The sequence below is a fragment of the Myotis myotis genome, unplaced genomic scaffold (genome assembly GCF_014108235.1).
Source record: "Myotis myotis isolate mMyoMyo1 unplaced genomic scaffold, mMyoMyo1.p scaffold_m19_p_2, whole genome shotgun sequence".
Taxonomy (NCBI): domain Eukaryota; kingdom Metazoa; phylum Chordata; class Mammalia; order Chiroptera; family Vespertilionidae; genus Myotis; species Myotis myotis.
The window spans coordinates 112,264,004-112,284,488 of NW_023416324.1; the positions used below are offsets into that span (position 1 = coordinate 112,264,004).

The window sequence follows — 20,485 nt, forward strand, 5'->3', positions numbered from 1 at the left end:
TTCTGTGTCTATTGATATGATCATGTGATTTTTGTCTTGCAATTTATGTGATGTATCATGTCTATTGATTTGAAAATATTGTACCATCCTTGCATCCCTGGAATAAATCCAACATTGTCATGGGGTATGATTTTTTTAATATATTGCTTGATCTCATTTGCTAATATTTTGTTGAGGATTTTAGTGTCTACGTTCATCAGGGATATTGCCCTGTAATTCTCTTTCTTTGTAGTGTTTTTATTTGTTTTTGGAATTAAGATAATACTGGCCTCATAAAACCAGCTTGGAAGTGTTCTTTCCTCCTGGAATTTTTTATATAGTTTGAGGAGTATAGGTGTTAGTTCTTCTTTGAATGTTTGGTAAAACTCCCCTGTGAAGCCACTTGGACCTGGGATTTTGTTTGCTAGGAGCTCTTTTATTATTGTTTCAATTTCAGTTGTTGTTGGCCTATTCAGGTTTTCTGATTCTTCCAGATTTGGTTTTGTAAATTGTATTTTCCTAGGAATCTCTCCATTTCACCCACATTGTTCAGCTTATTGGCATATAGTTTTTTATACTATTTTCTTAAATCGTCTGTATTTTTGTGGTGTCAGTGGTTACTTCATTGCATTTATTTCTGATTTTATTTATTTGGGTACTCTCTCTTTGTTTCTTGACTGATCTGGCTAATGGTTCATCAATCTTATTTATCCTTTCAAAGAACCAGCTCTTGGGTTCATTGATTTTTTGGGGGTATTATTATTATTACTAGTGGCCCATTGCACGAAGATTTGCGCAATAGGCCTTCCTTCCCCTGGCTGCTGGCACCGGTTTTCCTCTGGCACCCGGGACCCAGGCCTTTGGTCCGGCCACAGCAGTGAGGCTTGGCTTCTCTGCTGTGGCCTCAGCAGCGAGGCTTGGCTTCTCCGCTCCGGCTGCTCCCAGTCCCTCATTTTTTTTTCCAGCTCCTCGAACGGAGCCCAGGGTGGACTGGAATCCTGGGTCGCCCCTGGTGACCCAGGCCCCTAGCCCCTCCTTGAGCGGAGCCCAGGGCCGGCAGGAAGCTTGGCTTCCTCCGTTGCCGGGAGCAACCCAAGCCTCCTGCTTGCTCCAGCTCCATGGCCGCTGCAATCTCCAGTTGTCTTCAATATTCGCTCCATGCCTGTGTATGCAAATTAACCGCCATCTTTGTTGGGTTAATTTGCATAGTCGCTCTGATTGGCTGGTGGGTGTAGTGGAGTGGCAGAGTGATGGTTAATTTGCATGTTTCTCTTTTATTAGTGAAGACTAGAGGCCCGGTGCATGAAATTCTAAACTGGGGGGTGGGATTCCCTCAGCCCAGCCTGCCCTTCTCACAGTCCGGGAGCCCTCAGTGGATGTCCTACTGATGGTCACAGTCTGGCAGCAGAGGCTTGGAGCAGGCATCCCGTGTGTGTGTGTGGGTGTGTGTGTGTCCCCACTGGGGGTCTGCCCCCAACCATATTGGAGGCTCAGAGCAGGCATTGTGTCTGGTGTGTGTGTATGTGTGTGTGTGTATGTGTGTGTGTGTGTGTGTGTGTGTCTGCTGGGGGCCTGCCCCCAGCCACACCATGGAGGCTTGGAGCAGGAGCCCCTCTGTGTTGATCTCTCAGGCTCCTGGCCTCCACTGCATGTTGTACTCTCCCTTGAGCTATGGCCAGGATGGGGGTGCTGCTTGCAAGCCAGGCTTTCCTGCTCTCAGGTTTCCATGGCAACCGGGGAGCAGGCCCAGCTTGGAGCTGCCCGCAGGCTGGGGTTGCTCTCCTGCTCCTGGATCCCCATGGCAACTGGGGAGCAGGCCCAGCTGGGGGTTGCCCGCAGGCCGGGCTTTCCTGCTCCCGTATCAGGCCCAGCTTGGGGCTGCCCACAGGCCAGGCTTACTTTCCTGCTCCCGGATCACCATGGCGACAGTGGAGCTGGGAAAGTTTGGGGCTGCCCACAGGCCAGGTTTGCTTTCCTGCTCCCGGATCCTCATGGCGACTGGGGAGAAGGTGCAGATGGGGGCTGCCCGCAAGCGGGGCTTGCTTTCCTGCTCCCGGATCAGTCACAGCTGGGGGTTGCCTACAGGCCGCACTTTACTACTTATCGATGGCCAGATCACCACAGCGACCCAGGGCCTAGCGGCACTTTCCTGCTTTCCAATAGTCATAGGGTCCCGGCTGGGGGCTGGGCATAGCAGTACAGGGCTTAGGTGGCTGGGGGTCCCGGCTGGGGGCTCAGGTGCCACACAGGGGTCCTGGCTGGGGGCAGGGCTTATGCCCCGCTGCCCAGGGCTGCACATGGGGCCCGGATGGCAGCTCGCGCTGTCCTGCCCTGCCTGTAGTATAGGGTAGAGGCCTGGGGTGGGGGCCAGCTGGTTTGCCCTGAAAGTGTCCCAGATCAGGGTGGGGGTCCCGCTTGGGTGCCTGGCCAGCCTGGATGATGGGCTGAAGGCTGTTTGCAGCTGGTCACACCCCCTTCAGGGTGGGGGTCCCCACTGGGGTGCCTGGCCAGTCTGGGTGAGGGCCTGAGAGCCATTTTCAGGCTGGAGGCAACTTAAGCTCCCAGCCTCTCCTTTTTTTCTTTTTTTTTTTTTTTTAATTCTGGGATTTATTTACCTTCTATAGATGTCACTGGAGCTGAGAGCAGGCTCCAGCTCTGAGGGCTGAAAGCAGGTTTCTGGATCTGTTTGGCTTCTATAATTGAAACTCTGTTGCCATTACAGCAGCTCTAAGTTCTGAGGCCGAAGCTGGCTGAAAGCAGGTCTCTGGAGCTTGTTTAGCTTCTATAATTGCAACATAGTTGCTTAGAGTGCAGCTCAGAGGCCGGCGGCGGCAGGCCAGGAACATTGGCTTCCTCTGGAGCAAGCAAGCCTCCTGTTCGCTTCAGCTGCGTGGCTGCCGGCCGCCATCTTGGTTGGCAGTTAATTTGCATATCCTGCTGATTAGCCAATGGGAAGGGTGTCGGGGTTATGGTCAATTTGCATGTTTCTCTTTTATTAGATAGGATTATTTTTAGTCTCTGTCATTTATTTATGCTCTAGTCTTTATTATATCCTTCCTTCTACTTACTTTGGGCTTTTCTTTTGTTCTCTTTCTAATTCTTTAAGTTTTAGGGTTAAATAGTTTGCTGTTAATTTTTCTTGTGTTTTTTTTTTTTTTTTTTTTTTTTTGAGGTAGGTTTGCTGTGTCCCAGAGATTTTAAGTTGTTGTGTGTTCATTTTCATTGGTTTCCAGCAAGGTTTTGATTTCTTTCTTGATGTCATTGGTAACCCATTGATTGTATGATAACATTATATTTTGCCTCCATATGTTTGAATGTTTTGGGGGTGTTTTTACTGTAGTTGATTTCTAATTTCATTCCACTGTTATCTAAGAAGATGCTTAACATGATTTCAATTTCTTGAACTTGCAAGTTCTTTGGTTCCTAACATGTCTTCTATCTTCGTGAATGATCTTTGTGTACTTGAGAAGAATGTATATTCTGCAGCTTTGGGGTGAAATGTTCTATAAATGTCAGTTAAATCCATCTGTCCTTTAGAGTCACTGTTTCCTTGTTAATATTTTGTCTGGAAGATCTTTCCAGTGAAGTCAGCAGGGTGTTAAAGTCCCCTACTCTAACACTATTGTAGATATCTCACTTAAAAGTCCTCTAGAATTTTTTTTATATATTTAGGTGCTCCTATATTGGGTGCATATATTTTACCAGGGTTATATCCTCTTGTTGGATCAATCCCTTTAGTATTATATAGTGATTTTTGTTGTCCGTTTTGAAGTCTATTTTGTTGGATATGAGTATTGCTAGTCCAGCTTCTCTTTCTTTTCCATTTGCATGGAATTTTTTTTTCCATGTCTTTCACTCTCATCTTGTATGAGTCTTTAGTTGTGAGGTGGGTCTCTTGTAGACAGCATATATGCTGAGGTCCAACCCCAATAGGTCCAGGGGTCCCCAAAGGTGTGGATGGAGTCTGCGAAGAAGGAATGACACGGAGACAGCGTTCAATTCATCAGCAGCCTAGCCAGGATCTCTAGCCAGGATCTCCAGCCAAGTTCTGGTGTTTATTGTCTTGTTACATCTGTATTTATACCAGTTGATTTTAATCCTGTCAGTTTCTATTGCAAAGGTTAGGGCGTTTCTTATCTCCATTCCTGGGTGTAAAGATTATGTAGCTTAAACGTGATTGTTTGTAGTTAAAGTGATTAACTACCCGCCTGGCACTTAGTTAAGGGGTTTTATCCCCTCCCTAACTTCAGGGAAAAATCCCTACCTGGGGAAACAACCTTTCTCGGAGAGGTGACCTTGGTTAAAACACATAACGCTAAGGAGAGCAAACATATTAAGAACAGTATGCTATATACGCCAGGTCCCTTGAAACATATGCTGTGCAGATGTTTCTTTCCTGCAGCGACTGTGTCAAGCAGCAAGGATGGACAGGCTTCCAGCACATATAGTTGGGTCATGTTTTTGTATTCATTTAGCTACCCTGTGTCTTTTGATTGGAGCATTTAATCCATTTACATTTACAATTATTATTATTTTATTTTATTAAAAAATTTTTCTTTATTGATTAAGGTATTACATATGTGTTCTTATCCCCCCATGGCTCCCCCACCCCGCCACTCATGCCCTCACCCCCCTGGTGTCTGTGTCCATTGGTTAGGCTTATATGCATTCATACAAGTTCTTTGGTTGATCTCTCCCCCTCACCCCACCTTCCCTCTGAGATTTGACAGTCTGATCGATGCTTCTCTGTCTCTGGATCTGTTTTTGTTCATCAGTTTATGTTGATACTTATATACTGCCATTTTAATTCTGTATGCCTAGGTTTCTCTCTTTGTTTCTTCTTTTCCTTATAGCCATCCCTTGTAATGCTGGCTTCCTGGTGATGTACTCCTTTAGCCTTTTTGTTTTGTTTTGTTTTTTGTTTTGTTTTGTTTTCTGAGAAGCTCTTTATTTCACCATCTATTCTGAATGAGAGCCTTGTTGGATATAGTAATCTTGGTTTCAGATCCTTGCTTTCTATTACCTTGAGTACTTCATGCCATTCCTTTCTGACCTGTAGAGTTTCTAATGAGAAGTCAGTTGTCAGCTTTATGGGAGCTCCTTTGTAGGTAACATTTTGCTTTTCTCTTGCTGCCTTTAAGATTATCTCTTTGTCTTTAACTTTTGGCATTTTAATTATGATGTGTCTGACTGTGGGCCTTTTTGGGTTCTTCTTGCTTGGGGTTCTCTGTGCCTCCTGAACTTGTGTGACTATTTTTTTTCATGGGGTTAGGGAAATTTTCTACCATTATTTCTTCAAACAAGTTCTCTATCCATTTTTCCTTTTCTGCCTCTTTTTGCACATCTAATATGTGAATATTGTTATGTTTCCCTTAAGCTGTCCTCCTTTTTTTAATTGTTTTTTCTTTTTGGTTCTCTGATTGAGTGATTTTTTTCTACTCTGTCTTTTAACTCACTGATCTGATTCTCAGTTTCCTCTAATCTGCTGTGTATTCTCTCCAATGTGTTTCTTATTAGTGCTATTTCATCCTTTATTTCTGACTGTTCTTTTTTCATAGTTACTATATCTTTTCTCATGCTGTTGAGCATCTTTACCATCATTATTCTGAACTCTATATCAGATAAATTTCTTATCTCCATTTTATCTCTTTTTCTGGAGAATTCTTTTGTTCTTTCATTAGGGGGTTATTTATTTATTTATTTTTTGGTTTCCTCATTTTGGCTGCCTGTTTGGGTTTGTGACTATGTATCAGGTAGATCTTCTACACCTCTCAATCTTTAGTGCAGTGCAGTGTCTAACGCTCTTTATGACTAATTAGATCAGGCAAGGAATCAAAGCCTCCAGAGACTGCCACTGTCTGTAGACTGATTGGATTCTATCTTGAGTAGCCTTGAAGCACTCTCATCCACAGTTGTAGTGAGTTTTTCCAATAGGGTGGGGCAGTTGCTTCTGCCTGGAGGCTAACTGTTATTTTTTGTCTCTTAACGGGCCTTATAAACTCCACACTGTGGGGGAATTCGTTTTCCAATAGGGTGGGCCAGTGGTCTTCCTTCTAGGCAAAAAATCACCTGTATAGCAAATGTCTTTCTAAGAAAGATGATCTTCACAGTATGAGGGAATGTCTCAGCATAGGAAACCAGGGTGTCTGTCTTTTGTGCTCTAACTCCAGAGCCCAAACCCTGGCTTCTGCTCACACAGCTCCAGTCCATTCTGCCCTTCCTTTGCCAGAGCCAAAGGTGAATGGCTGCACATGGAGTTTTGTGCACTGGCCCTTTAAGAGGGTGCCTGCATTCCAGCCATCTCTCCCTGGCAGGCAACAATCCTGCTGCTTTTCACAGCCAGAGTTATGTGGGCCCCTGTCTCAGTTCTGGCACTCTCTCCTGGGGGCCCGTGCTTGGGGATTACATCCCAAAGTTCTCAGTGGCAATCCCCACAGCTGAGATATCTCTCCTGAACTTTAATTGCTATCTGTGGGAGCCTGGCCGCCTATTTGCACCTCCATCCTTCCTACAAATCTCTATGTGATCTCCGATTTATGTCCTTGGTTATCAGTATTCTCTACAGCTAGTCTTCAGTTGATTTTTCAGGATGTTTGTATTTTAGTTGTAATTCCAATTTGGTCCTGGGAGTGTGTCAGTGTAGCATCCACTTACTTCACTGCCATTTTAAATCTCCTTCTTACAGTATATCTTGATAGTAAACTAAAATGTTTTGAGATATAACAGGCAAGCATTAATAGGACATGTTATAGAACATTAGATTTAGAACACAGACCTATAAATCTTAACACTAGAAAATTCTAGAATCTTTCTGTTTCTGTGGTTACACACATGGGAACTTTCCAGTATAGTTTCTGAATTTCTTGTTCACTGGGTCTTCCTGCTTTGTTCATTTAGCTTACTTGTTACCTAGCAGTTCCATTCATTTCTGAGCAACTCTGGGACTTGTCTCATAGGACAGTGTTTATCTAATTCAGGCTGTAATTATTTTTATTAAAGAAGAAATAACAGAATATAAGAATGTAAGCTTTGCTATTGCTGATATATTTAGATGCTGTGATGGGTTGAATTTAGGATATGCAGTAGTCTGGCTTCTAAAGCCTAATGGTGTTCATTTATAGCAGGTTGGTGGGGGTGAGAGTAGGGAGGTGTGCCCAGAATCATCACCTCATGGACAGGCTCTTGTACCTAAAAGTGGCGCTGCTGTCACCACATCTCAGCTCTGGCTTGGGTGGTTCCAGAAGGCTTATGCCAAGAACAAGGACATTACTTACAGAGCTGACCTCATGCGAAAGAGATGGTATCAAATAGAGCAGCTCAGTCCCTTCTTGTCTCTTTCTTACACTTCTGATCCATCAGTCATGTCAGTTTTTTATGTAAAGACATAAAAAATGCATGTCATTATTTTGTCATCCGTATTCTGTTGGAAAATTATTGAAGTAAAAAGCTGTTTTTATTCTAGCAGTCTTAGTAGTTTTTGGAGAATATTTAAGTTATTGGGGCGAAATTTCTGATATCATCTCTTCTGTTTGTTTTTGTTTCTGGTGAAGCTTGATAGAGTGTCTTGGATGTGAGTATAAAAATAATAGTTTAAAGACTTAAAAATTGCTTTAGAATAGAAATAATTTGCTTTCATGTTATTTTTCTTAAGTATTATGGTGTCCTAAGCATCTCTGTATGGGGGGAAAAGTCAATCTATTTTTATTTTCTTTTATCAAATTGAGAATTTTTGTTTTGCATTTAATCCTTGATTTATGAAGTACCTGGCCTCACTACCTATAAAAATCACCCAGCAGTGGGTAACAAAGTAGTGTTTCTGGCACCATGTTACAATAGCACGGGAGTACAATAGACTGAGGATATTTTCTAATGCAGGATTTTGGTGTTGTGCAGAATTTGCTCATGCAACACAAATAGTATGCCAACTCTGATCACAGTTTCGTTTCATGAGTACCTACTAATTTTTATAATAGTAATTATTACAGTACGTACATGTTCATAACAAGGGGGAATAGAGCATATAAGGTATGTGCATTCTCCACCCTTCCCCTGACAACATACATATTCATGAAGTTGTGTTTTTTTTCCCCCCCAGTTAAGCAGTGGAGAAGATGGAGAACAGAGAGGAAGCTAAAACTCCTTTGAATTCCTTTACCAGTTTTCCACTCCATACCTCACAGATAATGTAGAGTGCAGCACTGTATCATTTGCCTCTGGTGTAACAAGTTCACAAAAGCATAGAGGGAGGAGGGAGTGTATTTTCACCATTGATGGCTTCAGAATTTCTCCATAGGACAATAATTTGTTTGGAGTGGGAGTTTGTGCTTCACATACTACCTCAGATATTGCCATTATTTTAATGTTGGTTTTGCATGTAAAATATTCATACTTTTGCTAGGTTACTAAATTCAGTATATAACATGTTTTCAGGATGGAGAACAGTAAGTATTGATTGGCTGATTTCCCCTACACAGTCTAAAAGCTTCTTTTAATTATATTGACATTATTTTGACCAAATGTGTGAAATAGATTTAAAAATGGAAAAATCATCCCTTAAGTTATTGGAAATTATATATTAGAAAATGAGATGTGTCCAGTGAATTTAATTGTAATATCCAAATGCTTTAAAAAAATATCTTCCTTGGTTTTGATTAATATCATAATTTGGCAACTGTTAATATTTCTCATGTATTAATTCTCTTTTCTTCCAGGGGCCACATTATCTTAGTTCCAGAATTTAGTCTTCCTCTGGAATACTACCTAATTCCCTTCCTTATCATAGTGGGCATCTGTCTGATCTTAATAGTCATTTTCATGGTAGGTAAAATTATTTTAAATGCTTTAAAAAAAAATAATATAGATGGTCTAAATTACACTATATTGAGTAATAGAAGCCTTGCTTTATTTAAAAAGTATGTATTGTGTGAGTCCATTTGTATAACTGGTTCTGGAAAAGGAAAGATAATTTTGGTAGAAAAAATCAGAACAGTGATTGCTTCTGGAGGGTTAGGGAGGGGCGAGGGATTTACTGGGACACCTATGAAGGAACTTTCTGGGGTTTGAGTCATGTTCTGATTCTCAAGAGAAGTTTGGGTTGTACTAATGCCTGATTCACCAAATTATATAGTTAAATTTTGTGCATTTCAATGTATGTAAATTTTACCTCAAAAGAAAAGAGAATTTTTTTTAGAAAAATTAAATTCTAAGTAATGATATACATGGTGAAGTAATTTGGGGGAAGTATACTGATAACTGCAACCTACTTTGTAAAAAAATAATAGAAAAAAGGATTTATTTATGGATAGATAGAGGGATGGATAGATATGTGATAAAAAGTAGCATAGTAAAATATTTGTTATAGAATCTAGGTAGTGGCCATATGGTTATTTATTTATAAAAATTCTTTAAATTTTTCTCTATGTTTGAAAATTTTTATATAAAATGTAAATAGCGAATAGTATGAGGGCTTGAGGTAACCACCAAAACATTGGTTACCGAAGGATGGCTTCAGGACTCTTAGTGGGTCTTCAGGGTCAAAATCATTTTCATAATAATACTAAAATATTTTTGCTTTTATCACTGTCAGTCTCTCGGGGTTTATAAAGGAGGTTTCTAGAGGCTATATGGTATGTCTTATGAAAACAAATTGAAGGCAAAAGCAGATATGAGAATCCCTCTGTATTCTACCAAAATAGATATTAAAAGAGACTTGCAAAAATATAAAACAATCCCACTGTTCTAACGTTTTTTTGATAACGAATGTTTATATCAACATCCAATGAGTTTAGTATTGTATTTAGTTTATACATTAATTTAAAAATTAAATGGCATCTTTGAAATGTTTAGTCGTCCTATGCTGCTATGGTTTTTCTTTTTAATTATTTAGGTCTTTCATATCTATCAGTTTAACATTTTTCTGTAAATATTTTGCATGTCTTTTGTTAGACTTTTTTGAAATTGCATTTTCTAATTAGTTATTACTAAGCTATAAGGACATTATTGATTTTTTACAATAAACTTAATTTTGGAATAACAAGAAGATTTACAGGAAAATCACAAAGAAGAGAGCTCCTGTTCATTTCTCATCTAGTTTCTCCTCTTGTTAACATTTTACATTATAATGGTACATTTATCAAAACTAAGAAACTGACATTGCTACATTACCAGTAACTAAACCCCAGACTTTGTATGGATTCTACCAGTTTTTCCATAAATATACCCAATCCAGGGTACCCCATTGTATTTAGTTATCACATCTTCCCATTCTCCTCTGATCTATGACAGTCTTTCCTTATTTTTCATGACCTTGACATTCTTAAGGAGCCCTGGCCAGGTATCCTGTAGAATGTCCCTCAATCTGATATTTTCCATCAGAGTTGGAATGCCCTTTTCATCATATTATGTCAGGGGTATGTGATCGCTGCATAACATCACTGATGATGCTAAACCTTCCTCCCTTGGTTAAGGTAATGTTTGCTAGGTTTCTCCAATGTAAAGTTATTATTTTTCTCTTTATTCTGTTCTACCTTTGGAAATGAAGCACAAAGCATAGCCCAACCCTAAAGGTGGAAAGGGACAGGAATTAGGCTTCATTTCATGGGGGTAGTAGGGAGAATATACATATATTACTTAGAATTATTTTGTAAGGAAGAAGTGTCTCTTTTGGGTTATTTATTTGTTTATCTGTTCATTTATTTATTCACTCATTTATTTACATTAATAAGTACTCATGTATGTTTATTTTATACTTTGGGTAAAATACTATATTATTTATTTTTGTTGTCTAAATTATTTGAGCTTTGGCCATTGGGAACTATGTTAGGCTTACTTCTGTGTGCCTTTGATTTAACACATCCTTTTTTTTTTTTTTTTTAAAGTACTTCTTTACTGTCTAATACTATAAGAAGCTTAAGGCTCATCTTACCTTTTTCTTATCCCAGCCCTAGAATCAGACATTTATCCAGGGAGCCTTGGTTTCTTTTATTGAAGAGTTTTATTTAGAAACTGTGATTTGGACAGTGGCCATTATTGATTTTAATACAGTAATTTTATATCTGTAAACTTGCTGAATTCTCCTGTTCTGATAATTTGAATTTGTTGATTCTCTTGGGTTTTCAGTGTAGAAACAATGAAGTATAGAATGTTAGAACAACAAACAAATAAAAAATACTCTTGGTAAACTGGGAATAGAAGTACATATCCTTAAGCTAATAAAGATTATTGACTAAAAACTGTAAATAAACATTATTAAATGAGAATTATTAGAAACCTTTCCTTGAAAGTCAGGAACAAAAAAAGGTTGCCTGTTGTTGTTTGTACCTTCTGTTAGCATTGCATTATATTTTCTGGCAAAACATGAAAAAGAAAACAACAAAAAATGCAGTGTAAGGATTAGAAATAAACCAAATTTTTATTTGCTTTATATATATATATATATATATATATATATATATATATATATATATATATATTATTGATTTTTTTTTACAGAGTGGAAGGAAGAGGGATAGAGAATTAGAAACATCAAAGAGAGAGAAACCTCAATCAGCTGCCTCCTGCACACCCCCTACTGGGGATGTGCCCACAACCAAGGTATATGCCCTTGACCGGAATCGAACCTGGGACCCTTCAGTCCACAGGCCGATGCTCTATCCACTGAGCCAAACCAGTTAGGGCGTTATTTGCTTTTTAAGAAAATAATGAATGGATGCTGAATTATGTCTTCTGACTGTTGTAATGATCATTGGTTTTCTCTCTTTATTAATACCTTGCTGACCCGTCACAAGTTAACTTGTGTTTCCACTTACATTAATGTAAGTAATTTTAGGGTCTGAAAGCAATGTAGAGTTTTAAAAGAGCACTCTACACTGTTTTCAAATAAAGATTCACCCTTCGGATTATCAGGAAAATAAAAAAATCATGTTTTACAAAAAAACAGTATTCAGTGGTAAAAATACTCCACTAGGATGTGTAAAGTATGTTCTTGGAAAGAATAGTAAAATATGATATGTATGTAAAACTTGTTTAGTACCATTGCATGTAGATACATGTTATACGAGATATCACACTAAAAAATATTTAAAAGAATGAAATATAAAAATATATGCAATTTATTAATTTTGACATATAGTAATATAAATGTAAGATATGACAAAATAAAGTACATTTGAGTTTATTTAGATACTTTCATTTAATATTCAAGTATGGAAAAGTAGCTGGGTGCATGGGTGAGTTCTGTCTTGAAATAGCGAGTCAGCAAGGTGTTAAGTCGGATTACATGAATATGTTTTATAAATTTTAAAAATCCTGTATTTTTGGGATAAACTATTTGATCATGATGTGTAAATTTTGTCTTTGCATTTAGATTATTCATATTTCTAATATGGGCTACTCAGTTTTACATTTGTACATAATCCTAAATAAAACATTAGCCATCTGAATGTCTTGGTAAGAGAAAGTTTTAGTTTTATCAAGCTATAAGAATCTTGGCATCAGAAGTAGACAATGAGTCTACTCTTGAGTACTGTTGATAGGACTGTTAAATGGAACAGCCACTACAGCAATTCTTCAAAAATTTAAACATAAATTACGATATGATCCAGCAATTCCACTTTTGGAAATATACCCAAAAGAATTCAAAGTAGGGAGTTGAAACTATGTTCATAGTAGCACTATTTGCAATTGTTCACAAAATGTGATATGTATATACAGTGGAATATTATTCAACCTTAAGGAAGGAAGTTCTGACACATGCTACAACATGGATGAACTTAGAGGGCATTATGCCAAGTGAATAAGCCAGTAACAAGGGGACAAATATTGTATGATTCTATATGTGGTACCTAGGGTAGTCAGATTCACAGACTAAAAGTAGAATGGTAGTTCCTGGGAGCTATAGGAAAGGGAGAATGGGGAATTATTGTTTAATGGGTACAGAGTTTTAATTTTGCAAGATGAAAAATAGATTTATGGATGGATAGTGGTGATTGTAGCACAGTTTGAGTATACTTACTGCCATAGAACTGTACACTTAAAAATGGATAGAACAGTAAATGTTATGTATATTTTACTATGTTTTAAATAATATAAAAATAACTGGACACAAAGTTAGCCCTATAAAATTGAAGCCTTCTCTTATTTTCCATTTTCTAAAGTATATTTTTCTGAAATTGGAATGGTCTCTTACTTGATTTTTTGGTGAAGGTTGCCAATAAAATCATCTAGAATCTGCTGACCTTTATCATAGTTACCTGGACATTTACTGGTAGATGGTTGTCTACTTCTTCATACTAAATTATATTTCTAAGAAATTACATGTTTTGTCTGCTATAAAATATAGAGACAAAATTGATTTATAATATTAATATCCTATATAATCTATAATAATAAAAGCATAATATGCTAATTAGACCGGACAGCCAAACGACCTTCCAGACATCCTTCCGGACGAAGCTGCCATGGTGGGGGCTGAGGCAGAGGCAATTAGGGACGATTAGGCAGGCAGGTGAGCAGTTAGAGGCAGTCAGGCAGGCAGGCGAGCAGTTAGAGGCAGTCAGGCAGGCAGGCTCGATTTCCCCTGAAGGGTCCTGGATTGCAAGAGGCCCAGCTGAGGGACACCCCCACCCCCTGTGTGCACCAGGCCTCTAGTAAAAGCATAATCAACCTAATGGCGGAAAGACCAGTTGCTATGACACACACTGACCACAAGGAGCCAGATGCTCAATGCAGAAGGTGCCCCCTGGTGGTCAGTGCACTCCCACAGGGGGAGCGCTGCTCAGCCACAAGCCAGGTTCACGGCTGCTGAGTGCATCGTCGGTGGTGGGAGCCTTTCCTGCCTCTGCTGCAGGCGGGCGGTAAGGAGTGAGGGGCCCTGGACTGCCCGAGGGGTCCTGGACTGCAAGAGGGCACAGGCCGGGCTGAGGGACCTGCCCCAGTGCACAAATCTCATGCACCAGGCCTCTAGTATTCATATAGCAATTTAAAGAGAATTTCTACTATATGTGGAATGAGTTCTCTTCATAGCCATCTGTCAATATTGTCAGTTTATCTGTTTTGCCTTTCAAAGAAGTAGACTTTGAGGTTGTTGTTTTTTTCCCTTTCATTCAACCAATATTTATTTTGCACCTTGGATGAACTAGGCACTTAGGGTTTGAGGATTCATCATTGAACAAAATAGTTAAAAATCCCTGATGTCAAGCAGCTTACATTTCAGTTTTTATTTATTTCTTGAATTTCTTATTTCTGCTCTTAGCATCATTATTTGTTTTCTTGTATTCTGTTTGGGTAACAGTTACTTTAGCAATAACAAATAATAATCTACACTAATAAAAGAGAAACATGGTAATTGGCGTACGACGGCTACCCTTCCCATTGGCTAATCAGCGAGATATGCAAATTAACTGGCAGCCAAGATGGCAGCCGGCAGCCAGGCAGCTGATGCGAACAGGGAGGCTTGCTTGCTTCAGTGACGGAGGACTCCAACGTTCCCCGCCTGACTTGCCGGCCTCTCAGCTGCAACTCTAAGTAACTATGTTGCAAATATAGACACTAAAAAACCCCCAGAAACCTGCTTTACTCAGTGGGGCTTCAGCCAGCCGGACCGCAACATTGTATCAAATACAGACAGTAAACAAAGGCCAGAAACCTGTTTTCAGCAGCCGAGGCCTCAGAGCTAAAGCTGGCCCAGAATTAAAAAAAAGAAAAAAGAAAAAAAGGAGCGGTTGGGAGCTTCAGTCACCCCCAGCCTGAAAACAGCCCTCAGCCCCTCACCCAGACTGGCCAGGCACTCCAGTGGGGACCCCCACCCTGAAGGGTGTGTGACCAGCTGCAAACAGCCATCATCCCCTCACCCAGGCTGGCCAGGCACCCCAGTGGGTACCCCCACCCTGATCCAGGACACCCTTCAGGGCAAACCAGCCGGCACCCACCTGTGCACCAGGCCTCTACCCTATATAGTAAAAGGGTAATATGCCTCCCAGCACCGGGATCAGCGTGACAGGGGGCAGCGCCCAAACCCCCTGATTGCCCTGCAGCTCTGTGTGTGACAGGGGGCGGGTCCCCAACTCCCCTCCCCCCCACGGGCCCTGCTCTGTGTGTGATGGGGTAGAGCCATAATCTCCCCATTGGCCCTGCCCTGAGTATGAGAGTGGTGGCGCCCCAACCACCTGATCGGCCCTGCTCTGTGGGTGATAGAGGGCGGCGCCCCAACCCCCTGATCCACCCTGCCCTGAGTGTGACAGGGGGTGGTGCCCCAACTCCCCTATTGGCCCTACTCTGTGAGTGACGGGGGGAGCTCCTCAACCCCCTGATGGGCCCTGCTCTGTGCGTGACAGGGGGTGGCGCCGCAACCTCCCCATTGACCCCACCTTGAGTGTGACACGGGGCGGTGCCCCAACCCCCCAATCGGCCCTACCCTGAGCGTGACTGAGGGTGGCATCGCAATCTCCCAATCTGCCCTGCTCTGTGCATGACAGGGGAAGGCGCCCCAACTCCCCATTCGGCCCTGCTCTGAGCCCGACCAAGGGCTGCACCTAGGGATTGGGCCTGCCCTCTGCCACCCGGGAGCAGGCCTAAGCCAGCAGGTCGTTATCTCCCGAGGGGTCCCAGACTGCGAGAGGGCACAGGCTGGGCTGAGGGACTCCCCCCTTCCCCCGAGTGCACAAGTTTTTGTGCACCAGGCCTCTAGTAATTAATAAATAATAATACAAGAATAAACTCACAACTGTAAATCTACTTTTTTCCCACCCTGTATAATTCATTCTATATAATAAAAGAGGAACATGTAAATTGACTGTCCCTCTGCTACACTCACCAGCCAATCAGGAGAGTATGCAAATTAACCCAACAAAGATGGTGGGTTAATTTGCATATGCAGGCGCCAAGAGGCCTGGGTCCTGGGAACATCCTCGGGACCCAGGCTGCTCCTAGCCTCTAGGCCTACGCATAGGCCCTGAGCAGCCAGGGTCCCAGGCCACTCCAGGCCTGTGGGCACAGGTGCCAAGTGGATTTTCCTGCCCCGTGGCCGCTTGCGCGTGTGCAGATGCCAAGCGGTGGACTGGGTCCACACCCCCCAGCCCAACACCCATCATGGGGTGAACAGAACAGGCCTTCATGCGATCACTCGCAGGGCGAACAGAACAGGCCTCCCTGCCATCGCTGGCAGGGTGAACAGGCCAGGCCTCCCCCGATTGCTCACAGGGCGATCGTAACAGACCAGGCCTTCCCAGATCGCTCACAGGGCGAACAGAACAGGCCTCCCTGCGAACGATCGTGGGGCGAACAGAACAGGCCATGCCTCCCCGCGATCCCAGGTGAAGAAGCCGTTCTGCTGACCAGCCTCCACTATGGACCTATTTGGGTAGGTGGCGCAGAGCCCAGGGCCTCTAGCCAGTAGCCACGGGAAGTCTCCCTCTCCCCAGAGTTAAGAGCACTAGCCCAGGTCCACCCAGTGCCTGGTCCTGACTGCCAAGGTGAGTTCCTGCAGGCTGTGGTTTGATCCCTAGGCATTAGCAGGAGACTAGTGCCTTTGTTATTGCTGTGTGTCCAGGTTTTAATTGAACAAATTCCCGGTGGTCCCGGGCGCCAGCTTAGCAAAATCTTTTAGGAGGATAATTCTGTCTGGGTTTCCTCAAATTCCCTCAGCCACTAGTCACCCCTCCGTAAAGGCGCAGAACAAGCGCGGCCCCTTAAATAAAAATCAGAGGTCTCCAGCAACGGTGGGCCTCTTTCATCACAGTCATTTGGACTGGATGGCATTTGAGTATTGATCTAGGCACCATGACAGGGAACACACAAGCTCAAGTCATGATCTCTGCCCTTAAATAATTCACAATCTTGTTAGAGCGAGTGGATGATAAAAGTGCAGTAATGACATCAGAATGTAAGGCAACAATACAGAGAGGAACAGAGGCAATTGCTAGGAGATTTTCCAACAAATAGTACAAAGAGTATGTGCTGTGAATTAAGTAAAGAAAATATGTGTGGAAGTAGCTGCTTCATGAGTATAGGATCCCTTCCTATTTTAAAGGAAACTGAGTTCCATGTGAACTGTGTAATATGCTATGATATCTGAGGCACAGGACAAGGGAGACCCTAAGTGTACTATGCTTTGATATTTGAGTCATTCATTATTGTTCAATGTGATTTATTTCTGCACACCTCAGTTTTGTAATAGTTAAATTACTAGAATAATACATCTTACTATAAAATATTACTAGAAGAGCAAGTGATCAGGTGACATTTATTGTTATTTTCTATAAATGAACACAATCTCTGGTATGTTAAAGTGATAGGTATTATAGCAATATTCAGATAGGGAGACCTACAGGCTTGATTACAAGTGAGGCTTACTATCACAATCCAAATTTATTTCTTAAAAAAAAAAAACAGCAGGGAGCCAACTAGAAAGTGAACCAAATATAAGCCCTTGAAGGGCAAATGTAAATTGGATAAGCTTTGCTATTACAAGAGCAAGAAGAAAAAATTCAGATGAAAGAATGAGAAGCAGATTGCATCCACTCTAAGTTGCTGTTAAAGAAAAGGAATGATGGCTGGCCTGCTTTGCTCCCGGCACCATCCCGAGCACACGTTGTGGCGTCCTAGGCTGCAGCGGTGGAGGCAGTGGAGGTGAGCGTGTGGGCCTGGGTGTTCGGTGCGGGCATCCAGGGCCCAATCCCGCCCCAGGTTCCTTGCAGGTAGGGAGTGGGAGTCCCGAGTGGAGCCTGGGGGCCCGGCTGGGAGCCGCAGGAAGTCTCACAGCTGCCAAGGGGTGCGTGCCGTCGGGGCGGCCTGGGCGCAGGTGCCGGGCATCGGGACCTGGCCAGGACCCTTCCTTTCCTAGCTGTTTCCTCATCGGAAAAAAGGGCCAGGTGTGTGACTAGGAATTTATTAAAATAAGTGCCCCACGTTTTTATGTGCAGCATCTCATTCTCTAATTAAACACTTCCCTCTCTCTCTCTCTCTCTCTCACTCACACACACACACACACACAAACTTTTTGTAGACAGGAAGCTTCAACAAAAGTTAAATTAATTGTGAACTTTCCTGAAATATTCACATTTGAAATAATGGGTTGCCCGGGCTGTTTTTCAAAATAAACCAGTTAAAGGGGGGATATGGGTGGGAGTAGAGATGAAACAAGATTGGCCATGTGATTAAAGTTGATGTAATATTTTTTTCTACTTTTGTATGTTTGCAATTTGGCATTACAATTTTGGTTTAATCCTTACACAAGGATATGCTGTTTTTAAATTGATTTTAGAGAGAGAGGGACATCGATGTGAGAGAGAACCATCAATCAGTTGCCTCCGTCCCTGCCCTGACCTGGGTATGTGCCCTGACCAGGCATCAAACTGGCAACCTGTAGGTGTAGGGATGACTCTAAGTAACCACGCCTCCCAGCCAGGGATAAGATTTTTCCTAAAACGAAGTTTGCTGTGAACACCTGACCACCTGTGCTCAGATACTGTGCCTGTATCACTAGTCTGCCAGGGCTGTCATGACAAGAACTGGATGGCAGAGACTTATTTCTCTGATTCTAGAGCGGGGGTGGGCAAACTTTTTGACTGGAGGGCCACAATGGGTTCTTAAACTGGACCGGAGGGCCGGAACAAAAGCATGGATGGAGTATTTGTGTGAACTAATATAAATTCAAAGTAAACATCATTACATAAAAGGGTACGGTCTTTTTTTTTTTAGTTTTATTCATTTCAAACGGGCCGTAGTTTGCCCATGGCTGTTCTAGAGGCTGGAAGTAAAAAAAAAAAAAAGAAAAGGAATGATATACTATGAAAATACTTAATACAGATTGTAAAGAGATTTGTTCAAAGAGGATTTCCTAGAGTAGGTGGTATTTCAGTTAATTTTTTTAAATGTGAAGAGGTTAGCTAGATAAGAAAAAGGCCTAGGGATCCCAAATTGCAGAGGGTGCAGGCAGGGTTGAGGGATTTCCTCCGCCCCCCCCCCCCCCCATGCACAAATTTCGTGCACCGGGCCTCTAGTATAACATAAAATGGACCCACTTAACGTGTACAGTTCAATGGTTTTTGGTATACTCACAGAATCATATAGTCATCACAATTGTCTATACTTTTGCACTCTTCTATTTTCTAAAGCAGTGGTAGGCAATAGAACAATGTTGTGAGACACATTTGTTATAATTTTATTTATTTATTTATTTATTTATTTATTTGGCAGAAAACTAACACTTATTGTACATTTTATATACCAACTAGAGGCCCGGTGCACAAACATTTGTGCATTTGGGGGGAGGGAGGGGTCCCTCAGCCCGGCCTGTGCCCTCTCGCAGTCTGGGACCCCTCGGGAGATAACGACCTGCTGGCTTAGGCCTGCTCCCGGGTGGCAGAGGGCAGGCCCAATCCCTAGGTGCAGCCTTTGGTCGGGCTCAGAGCAGGGCCGATTGGGGAGTTGGGGCGCCGCCCCCTGTCATACACAGAGCAGGGCGATTGGGAGGTTGTGATTCCACCCTCAGTCACACTCAGGGTAGGGCCGATTGGGGGATTGGGGCACCATCCCCTGTCATACTCAAGGCAGGGTCGATGGGGAGGTTGCAGCGCCACCCCCTGTCATGCACAGAGCAGGGCCAATCAGAGGGTTGGGGCATTTCCCCCTGTTACAGAGCAGGGCCCATCAGGGGGGTTGGGGCTCTGTACCCTGTCACGCACAGAGCAGGGCCAATCGGGGTTGGGGCGCAGCCCCATCACGCACAGAGCAGGGCCCATCAGGGGGTTTGGGCGCTGCCCCGTCATGCTGATCCCGGTGCTGGGAGGTCTCGTGGCTCCGCTGATCCCGGTGCTGGGAGGCATATTACCCTTTTACTATATGGGGTAGAGGCCTGGTGCATGGGTGGGTGCCGGCTGGTTTGCCCTGAAGGGTGTCCTGGATCAGGGTGGGGGTACCCACTGGGGTGCCTGGCCAGCCTGGGTGAGGGGATGATGGCTGTTTGCAGCTGGTCACACATCCTTCAGGGTGGGGGTCCCCACTGGGGTCCCTGGTCAGTCTGGGTGAGGAGCTGAGGGCTGTTTTCAGGCTGGGGGTGACTGAAGCTCCCAACCGCTCCTTTTTTTCTTTTTTAATTCTGGGCCAGCTTTAGCTTTGAGGCTTGGCTCCAGCTCTTAGGCCTCCGCTGCTGAAAGTAGGTTTCTGGCCTTTGCTTACAATGTTGCGATCCTGCTGGCTGAAGCCCGGCAGGTTTCTGGCGTTTTGTTTAGCTTCTATGTTTGTTACATAGTTGCTTGCAGCTCAGAGGCCTGCAGCGGCAGGCGGGGAACGTTGGAATCCTCCATCACTGAAGCAAGCAAGCCTCATGTTAGTTTCAAGCTGCCTGGCTGTCAGCCGCCATCTTGGCTGACAGTTAATTTGCATATTGCCCTGATTAGCCAAGGGGAAGGGTAGCGGTTGTAGGCCAATTACCATGTTTCTCTTTTATTAGATAGGATAACATTCATATGTTATCTCATTATTTTATTTTTTGATCCTCACCCGGGGA

General features: G+C 42.8%; 1 protein-coding gene across 6 annotated transcripts in view; it reads left to right on the plus strand.

Moving 5' to 3' along the window:
* Positions 1-20,485, plus strand: part of RNF13 (ring finger protein 13) — a 239,882-nt gene that overhangs the window by 161,332 nt on the left and 58,065 nt on the right. For all 6 annotated transcript variants that reach the window (XM_036348561.1, XM_036348559.1, XM_036348560.1 and 3 more), the window contains one exon: positions 8,691-8,796. In XM_036348561.1, coding sequence (XP_036204454.1) covers positions 8,691-8,796 — 106 coding nt within the window. The remainder of the gene's footprint in view (positions 1-8,690; positions 8,797-20,485) is intronic.